The sequence below is a fragment of the Alligator sinensis genome, unplaced genomic scaffold (genome assembly GCF_000455745.1).
Source record: "Alligator sinensis unplaced genomic scaffold, ASM45574v1 scaffold973_1, whole genome shotgun sequence".
NCBI classification, from domain to species: domain Eukaryota; kingdom Metazoa; phylum Chordata; order Crocodylia; family Alligatoridae; genus Alligator; species Alligator sinensis.
In genome coordinates this window covers 634,316-643,529 of record NW_005842622.1, presented here as the reverse complement: position 1 = coordinate 643,529, position 9,214 = coordinate 634,316, and the positions used below count along the sequence as shown (strand labels likewise).

At 47.2% G+C, this 9,214-nt stretch overlaps 1 protein-coding gene across 7 annotated transcripts in view; it reads left to right on the top strand.

Moving 5' to 3' along the window:
• LOC102383733 (inner centromere protein-like) overlaps window positions 1–9,214 on the top strand; it is a 45,807-nt gene that overhangs the window by 11,342 nt on the left and 25,251 nt on the right. For all 7 annotated transcript variants that reach the window (XM_025215111.1, XM_025215106.1, XM_025215108.1 and 4 more), the window contains exons 7-10: window positions 5,791–5,920; window positions 7,650–7,743; window positions 8,574–8,700; window positions 8,782–8,916. In XM_025215111.1, the coding sequence (XP_025070896.1) occupies window positions 5,791–5,920; window positions 7,650–7,743; window positions 8,574–8,700; window positions 8,782–8,916 (486 nt within the window). The remainder of the gene's footprint in view (window positions 1–5,790; window positions 5,921–7,649; window positions 7,744–8,573; window positions 8,701–8,781; window positions 8,917–9,214) is intronic.

Genomic DNA, 9,214 nt, shown 5'->3' with positions numbered 1-9,214 from the left:
CCCCCATGATGAAACCAAAATCAAATGCCAAAATATGTAGGTATTTAGGATTTCTTTTATTATAAAGATTGAGGCACTGGTAGGCTTCCAAATTGCTTTAAAATTGTAAATATATCAATAAAATGTGTTCAACTAATGCATACATATATATTGTAATATTATAAAAGCCTTAGTCTTTTTCTGTCTCTCTGTAACGCTTTATTTTCACTCTGATTGGTTTCAGACAACCGGTCAGAGTGCTCCAAGAGTGTTTTGGACAGGGGGCAGTGGCGTTGTGGAGCACCACCATGACGGAGTGGGGAGGCGAGGCCAGCACCACTAGCCTCGCCCCCCACCCTCCCAGCCCTGCTTTCTGCAGGTGGTGGTGGCATGGGGTGCTGGCTAATGGGGACAGCAGGGCAAGCTTCCCCCGCCCCCCACTCCTGGGAAACAGCAGTGGCACAAGGTGGTGGTGCTCCGTCGTGTGTGTCCCAGTCATTTCTGATGGGCAATTGGCTTGTGTGTGTTTGTGTGCACATATATGTTGTGATCAGAGAATTTTGGATTTTTTTAACAGAAAACCAGGATCCCCAATGATTTCTTAGCCTGCTGTATTCTTTAATTTGTGTTTATTTCCTGAGGGCAGGATTCTTGCCGAAAGGAAGAGGGACTCTGTTTCTGTATCTAGGGACCCCTCTACACATGCACAATGCAGTCTAAAGTACGATTCACACAGTCACGCCTCCTGTCGTGCCATATGTGCATGGCAGGGGGCGCGATTGTAGGATTACACATTAGATCCCATTGCACCTTATTGCTGATGCAGGGGGAGCCCAATCCCGGGATCCCCCTGTACTAGCAAGAAGCAAGCTCTTGAGGCTGGCAGCCCCCTTGGCTGAGGGGGCTCCTAGCCATGGTGGGCACCCTGTGCATCCCTCATGGCTAAGAGATGCTGCTGCTGCAAGCTCCCCATGCCAGGGGTGCATGAAACCCCTGGGACGGGGAGGTTGCCACAGTAGCAATTTCCCTACTCTGGGGGTTTCACATACCCCTGGGGCTGAGAGACAGTAGCCACTACCTGTGGCTACCAGGACCTAGCTGGTTCCTGACATTGGGAAGCATGCTGTAAGAACCAGCATCTGCCACTCTGGGTCCTGGCAGTTGTTGGGGTGTTGCTGAGAACCAGTGTCCGTAGCTGCTGGGGCTGAGAATCCACAGCAGTTGAAGGACTTGCAGCTCTAGCTGGGCAAGGTGCATCCCTGGGGCTGGGAGCTCACAGTTGACTGGGCTTCCAGACTCAGGAAACACCCTGCTATACCTGACGATCTAAACTCAATAGCAACCAGCTATAAAGGTAGCACACACTGTTTTAAGTTTAACTTTATAGCTGGTTGAAGCTTTTTATTGTGTGATGAGTATTTTGCACATGTAGCTGCTCTTAAGGTAATTGCACAGTTAACCAGGTAATTGTGTGATACCTCTTAAATGAAGGAAGGGCCTAGGAACCACACCATAACACAAATACAATAAAACAAATAATGGGTATCATCTGTACTCTTCAGTTTCACTTCCCAAGTTAGCATCATCTTGGCTGTTGTTTCCACTGTACATTGATAGCCTCTTCTGATTTATATAATTTCATATAAAATGTTCCTACAAATTTGACTTGGGTTTATTAGTTGTTTGTTTGGTTGGTTGGTTTTAAGATATGGAAACATTCAGGGTGCCCTCTTTAGGTGGAGGGAACTGGGAAAGAACTGTATCCAGATAATGAGAGTGGCTCTTTGGAGTCACTTGAATCATAGGAAATTGGAGTTGGAAGGGATCTCAGGAGGTCATCTAGTCCAACCCCCTGTTTTAAATCAGGACCAGCTCTAACTACTCATCCTAGCCAAGGCTTTGTCTAGCTGGGTCTTAAGTCTCCAAGGATAGAGATTCCACCACCTCTCTGGATAAACTGTTCCAGTGCTTTATCATTTATGATAATTAGGGAAGAATATAAGAGCAGTGCTCAGGCATGCAGGGATGAAGTCAGGAAGGCCAAAGTGCAATTGGAGCTGCAGCTAGCAAGGGATGTGAAGGGTAACAAGAAGGGTTTCTGCAAGTATGTTGGTAGCAAGAGGAGGATCAGCGAAAGCACGAGTCCCTTACTGAATGAGGGAGGCAATCTTGTGATGGAAGATGCAGAAAAGGCTGAAGTGCTCAATGCCTTTTTTTGCCTGTATCCACAGGCATTCACAGTACATGAATGCAGCTCCCAGACTATTGCACTGGGCAGCACATTTTGGGGAAAAGGTGAGCAGCCCTTAGTGGTGAAAGAACAGGTTAGGGACCACTTAGAAAAGCTGGACATGTACAAGTCTATAGGGCCAGATGGGATGCACCCAAAGGTGCTGAGGGAATTGGCTGAAACAATTGCAGAGCTACTGGCCATCATCCTGTGAAAACTCATGTTGATCATGAGAGGTCCCAGATGATTGGAAAAGGGATAACATAGTGTTCATATTTAAGAAAGGAGAAAAGGAGGATCCAGGGAACTACAGCCCAATCAGCCTCACCCCAGTCCCTGGAAAAATCATGGAGCAGGTCCTCAAGGAACCCATTTCGAAGCACTCTGAGGAGAAGGTGATTAGGAACAGTCAGCATGGATTCACCAAGGGCAAGTTATGCCTGGCCAACCTGATTGCCTTCTATGATGAGATGACTTGCTCTTTGGATGTGGGGAGACAGGTCGGTGGGTGTGGTGTACCTTGATTTTTAGTAAGGCATTTGATGCAGTCTCCCACAATGTTCTTGTAGGCAAGCTAAGAAAGTGTGGGCTGGATGAATGGACTGTAAGGTGGATAGAAAATTAGCTGGAGCATTGGGTTCAGAGTAATAATTAATGGCTTGATGTCTAGTTGACAGCCAGTATCAAGTGGAGTGCCCCAGGGGTTAGTCTTGTGGCCGGTTTTGTTCAATGTCTTCATTGACAACCTGGAAGATGGCACAGTGCACCCTCAGCAAGTGTGCCTATGACACCAAGCTTGGGGAAGTAATAGATATACTGGAGGGTAGGGCTAGGCTTGAGTGACCTAGACAAATTGCAGGATTGGGCCAAAAGGAATCTCATGTGGTTCAACAAGGACAAGTGCAAAGTCCTACACTTAGAATGGAACAATGCCATGCATCAGTATAGGCTGGAGGCTGACTGGCTGGGCAGCAGCTCTGCAAAAAAGGACCTGGGAGTTACCATGGACAATAAGCCAAATGAGCTAACAGTGCGCCCTTGTTACCAAGAAGGCTAACGGCAACCTGAGCTGCTTTGGTAGGTGTGTTGCCAGTAGGTCAAGGGAAGTGGTTATTCCCCTCTATTCAGCACTGGTGAGGCCACAGCTGGAGTACTCTGGACAGTTTTGGGCCCCCCACTACAGAAAGGATGTTGGCAAATTAGAGAGAGTTCAGCAGAGGGTGACAAAAATGGTGGGGGGGGGCTGTGGGATGTGACTTATGAGGAAAGACTGAGGGAACTGGGCTTATTTAGTCTAGAGAAGAGGAAACTGAGAGGACTTACTAGCAGCCTTCAACTACCTGAAGGGCAATTGCAAAGAGGATGGAGCTGGACTGTTCTCAGTGGTGGCAGATGATAGAACAAGGAACAGTGGTCTCAAGTTGCAGGAAGGGAGGTTTAGCTTGGATATTAGGAAGAATTTTCTCACTGGGAGGGTAATAAAACACTGGAACAGGTTACCCCGAGAGGTGGTGGAAGCTCCATCCTTGGAGGTTTTTAAGACCTGGCTATACAAAGCCTTGGCTGGACTGATCTAGTTGGGGATGGTCCTGCTTTGAGAAGGAGGTTGAATTAGATGACCTCCTGAGGTCCCTTCCAACCCTAACTTTCTATGACTTAATACTGTTGTGATTTTTTTACTTGATATCTAACCTAAACTTCCCTTACAGCAACTTGAGACCATTGCTCCTAGTTCTGTCATCTGCTGTCACTGAGAACAGTCTAGCTCCATCTTCTTTTGAACCACCCTTCAGGTACTTGAAAGCTGTTATTAAATCCACCATCAGTGACCACATCTACACATTCATGTTAATGTGCAGTAGCCTATTTTACTATGCATTAAAGTGGCACTTAGAAAACCATGCTATTACATGAAAATAGGCTACTGCGCGTGAAGCACCACCTAAAAAGCATGTGCTTGCACTACTGCACATTAGGGCAGCATGAGCATTAATTTAGTACCTCACATTGGTAGGTACTAAATCTAATGCACATTAAGTACATGAATGCATGTGTAATACATAGATGCACATGTAGGCATGCTTAGTCTTCTCTTCTGCGGACTAAATAACCCTAATTCCCTCAGCCTCTCCTCGGCAGTTATGTGCCCCAGCCCCCTAACTATTTTCATTGCCTTCTGCTGGACTCTCCAATTTGTAGACTTCCTTTTTTCAGTGTGGAACCCAAAACTGGACATTCAAAAAAAGGTGGATCCCGTCTCTTCCTAGCAATCTTTCTTCTTGGAACAATATCCCATGGTTGAAGAAGCCAAGGTCCTGTTGGTGACGCACCGTCTGAGCAACTGCGAATTGTTCTTTAGGATGCATCTGCTCCTGTGCTGGCCCTTCTGCTTGACTGGAAGGATCTAGGAGAACACCCGAGTCCCTGTTCCCTTCACCTTTGTATTCAGAACCCTGTAGTTACTTGATCTTCTCAGGGTCACCCCTGGCAGTGCCCACATTGAGTGAACAGCATGGGGTAGTAGTCAGAGGGCTGAATGAGTCTTGGTAATCCTTCTATGACATCTTGGATCCTGTGTCTGGGCAAGCAGCAGACCCCCCCTAGACAATAGGTCAGGTTGGCAAATATGTCTCCAACCACCACAACCCATTGGTTCCTCTTAGTGGCAGTGGTCTCGATCCTCCCAACCTTGGGGATATCTGTTCTAGCCTCTTTCACCAATGGAACGTTCTTCTCCTCCTCCTCCTCCTTCTCTGTTGCTAGGGCTCCATATCTCTTGTCTAGTGCATGTGGAGATGAAGACTTCTGTTTGCTGTGCGAGGTCAGTCTTCCAGCTTCTACCTTCCAGGAGTCCATGTCTTCTTCCTTTTCTAGTGCTGCCTCTGGCAGTTCTTCCTCTGCACTCCCAGAGGTCTCCAGTACTGAATTGATGAATTCCTTGTGGCTGAGAATGCTCTGGAGCCTTTCCACCTACTCCTTTAGCTCTCTGGCTTGTTCCCTGAGGAACACCACAAGGAAGCACCACTCGCATTGCAGGCACTCTCTCACCTGACTCACTAGAAGGAACCTGCATGCTGCAGTCTGCCTGGACAGACACTTCACAGGTGCAGGCGAAGGAAGAGCTGGCAGTGGCTCTGGTATTGCAGCATCCTCCAGCCATTTTTCTGGGTTTCTTAATTTGCCTTGCACTCTCACTTCACGCTTTTCTGTACAGTAGAATCATGTAGTTTGAACATACAGTTGTTCTTAAGGTGTCATGGGGAGGGGTTGCTACTGAGCCTTAATGCCTATATGATCCCTCTGCATCTGGCTGTGTGTGTGGGGGTGGGGGGGAGAATCCTCCCCTGTTGGGCCTGTCTGTTCTGTGAGCAGGCATCGGGTAGATTAAATGGTGAGTGTGCTTTGGCTTATGCATATTTCCAGCAGCCATTGTCAAGGAAAAGGAACTTTCTCTGGCTTGTTAGCTGCACAGCAAAGCAAATGCGGAGTAACAGGCTTTGCCTCCTTTCCAGAATAGCATATTTGTTGCAGCCGTAGTTTTGTGGAATAGTTTTGCCAAAACTTGTTTCCTTCTCCCACAGACTCCTGAAAACCAGCAGAAACCCTTCTTTACTGCAAATGAAAGTGTACTAAATAGCAGTCCTGTTGCAGTGCAATCGCCTCGGCCAAAGAACCCCTTTTGGGAAGAGCAACAGGCAGGGAACAGTGAAGGTAAATGCTGTGGTGGGCCAGTAGGGGGAGCTCCTGCGTTGAGCCTCCCACCTCACCGTGCCCGTCCACCTTCCGGACTCCATGTCTCTCCAGGGGCGCCTGAGCCCTGGCAGACCCCCTTTCGAGTCTGGGGGTAACATGTGCTGCCACCACCCTGAGAAGGGACTGTCTGGGGCCTGTGTCCTCAGGGAAACACAGGCCTAATAGTCCTACGGGTACTTGACCCAATACAAGAACTTGGGGCACTTCCCCAAGTCGGGGGCCAAAAAGGATAGTCTCCCTTAGTCTGCTGACCCAAGGGGCCTCCTGGACATAATTAAACCCACCCCTCAATAAGTCTCCTATGCTAGTCACAAAGGAGAACTTTATTGGTTACAGAGGGTAGGGTTAGAATAGGGTACAGGGTAGAGCAATATCAGAGAAATCCCATAGAGCAAACTCCTGTGGCTGGGGTAGCCTTTGATCTTGCATCTGAGTTACTGCAAGCTATATATCTAGTTAGATCTCGGGTAGCTTACTCACAAGTATCATCCAGAGGCAGATGGTGAATCCCTCTGGAGGCAGGCAGTTCCTTGATCATGAGTTTTGAGAGAGAGAGAGCAAGTTTCCGATGGTGCCGCTCTTCTTTGCTCCTGAGTATCCCTCATGGCTGCTGCTCCCTCCTTCTGGGCAGTCCTTAACTTATATAGCCCTTGTGACCTCATTTACCTGGTCCAATGGAAGCCAGCACCTGTTGGCTGTGAGCCAACCAATTTGAAGTACATCACTAGTTTCCTGGCAGACTCTATCCCACCAGGAAGGAAGCCCCTTACCCAGGTATGTGATGCTAGTCACGTAGGCCGAGAGAGCAGGTTTTCCCCCCTCCCTCAGGAATGTATCCAGTTCAGGTTACCTAAAGAGAGAGGGTAAGGATGTCTCTCTCTGCTGGGCCCATCCTTATCAAATTGTCACAGGGCAGAGACTTTGGGGAGAGACAAAGGTGGCTTTCTGACACAAATGCTACTGTTTGCATCAAGCTTTGGTAACTGGGAAGTGAGGGACTGGTGGAGAGGAGATGAGCAGGTAGTCATTTGCCAAAGATGTGATAGTTGGGCCTTCATGAAAGGTCCAGCATGCTACTTCCAAACAAGATGGCTTTTGTACAGTTGTTGCTAACCAGCCTTCAGTCTGAAGAACTGGCATATGAGAACTTAATAGAAAACATCATATTTTAAAGCTTCAGTTTTGCTTCAGTGTCCAGTTGAATATTTGACTTGTCAGTTTTGCTCTAAAACACTAATAACATCTTGCTTGGAACCAACTGAGGAGGGGATACAGCCACTCCTTCCTCCTAGCTCTCTATTTTGGAGTGAGGAGCTATGAGGTATAGATTTTACTCTACTGGAAATGTGTAATCGTATAGGAGTTGGTGGTTGGAGAATAATGTTGTCCTCTTTTCTGAGGAATGGAGTACCCAGAGTTCCCTTCATGAGGTAGATGGCATGTTGATTTCTAAGATACTAAAAGATCCATACTCTTTGTGACGTTACATTAACAGTTTTGTTTCTGTACCACATGGTGTTTCCACTTATGTACTAAAAGGCTGCACACAACCCTAGCTTTTAGGAGTTGCCATCTGCTCTGTGCTGCCAAGGCTTAACTTGAATGAGCAATGAAGACGAGAGCCCCTGACACCAGACTTATGCTGCAGGACATCTTTCAGTGGAACTAATGATAGATTTCTTTACAGAGAGCTGCTCAAATAAGACTGAAAAACCCCAGAGCAACAAAAGCAAGGAACAGTTCCAGAGTGCCAAGCCCCAGGAGGAGTCCCCACAGATACGGTATATTACCTTCCTTGCCCTAGAGTGCTTGGGAGCATAGGAATGTAGTAATGGTGATCTGGAATGTATTACAAGTTCTCTCTAACAACTTGGTTTAAAGCAGCTCTGCCTTCATCTTGTAGTTTCAAAAACTCTCTTTGGTGAAATCTCCCAGCATTTAGGTGGTTGTCAACCATTGTCAGATTTTTAAAAAAATGGGACCTCTTGAAAGACCTCATGGCCAAGTGAGGTAGGCATAGACATGACTACAACCACCTTTGACTTAGCAACTTGCTTAGCTGCCTTGTCAAATTCCCATTTGATAGGGGTGATGATGATAGAAGGTTGCAGGTATTTGTGTTCATAACCTCCAAGTCATCAGGAGCTGAGGTAAGTCCTTGGCCACAGGGTAAGCCCTGCACCCTCACTGAGTGCCACTCTGATCCCCTTCCCCTGCTTGATCTGTTGCTGTGTTCGCTGCTCCCTCTACAATCTGCCATTTACCACATGCACAGACTGCCCAAGTCTCTTGCATCATGGATTGCTGACCACCCCTGCTCTAAGTGGTGCTCAGCAGTGTGTGAAGGATGGCCATAAGCAATTTCATAGAGTGCTGCTAAAACTGTCATCTTAGAAAACATCTGGACAATCTGGCTTGCTTCCTCAGCTGCTGATGCCACCCTTGTGTAAGAAAGGGCAACCAAAGCCAATTCATAAAGAACACAGTACAGCAGTGAGGGTGCATAGGGAGGAAGGGTCATGAGATACACTGCCTGGCTTTTGCAGCAGGCCAGAATTCATTTCCTGTAGTGTATCAGTGCAAATAATACACCCTGTACTAACTCTTTCAGAACACGCAGTTATAAGCACGCAGTGGATAACCTGCATGATGGGCAGCAGCATGTAGACAGTGACTTCTCACCTTCAAATGACAAGATTACGCATTCTCCTATTCTTTCTTCCTCCGCAGCTAGCAAGGTAAGTGCCATGGCTCCATGTGACCCTTACTTGTTTCTCTTCCCTATCATCTGCTGATATTCCCCTTTGCTGTCCTCTTAGGTCATCCGTCCATTGAAAAGCTTCCTACAGACAGTGCAGAAGAACCAGCTGCTCGCAACCCCAGAGTCTGTAGGGCGCAATAGTATCATGAAAAACCTTATCAGACGCAATACTCCCACCCGACCTGATCCGAAGGTGATGAGAAGAGGCCCGTTCTATCAGGGATAGGTGTGGGGGAAAGCAGCACCTGTGTGTGAGGGTGGTGGGCAGGATCATCTGCTTGGAAAAGCTGCCTTACACAACTAATTAAGCTGTTTTAAGAAACAAACGGTGTAAAGAATCGAGCCTAAGAACCCTTTGCATTGTAATGTGCTAGTTTGGATCAAACATGCTATTTTTTCAGTGCTTGTTTTTTGATAGAGGAGTGAAAAAACTGGGCCATATAAGCTGAGTTCCTCTTTCCTCTGGGGTGAGGCATCCTGTAAATCAGTAC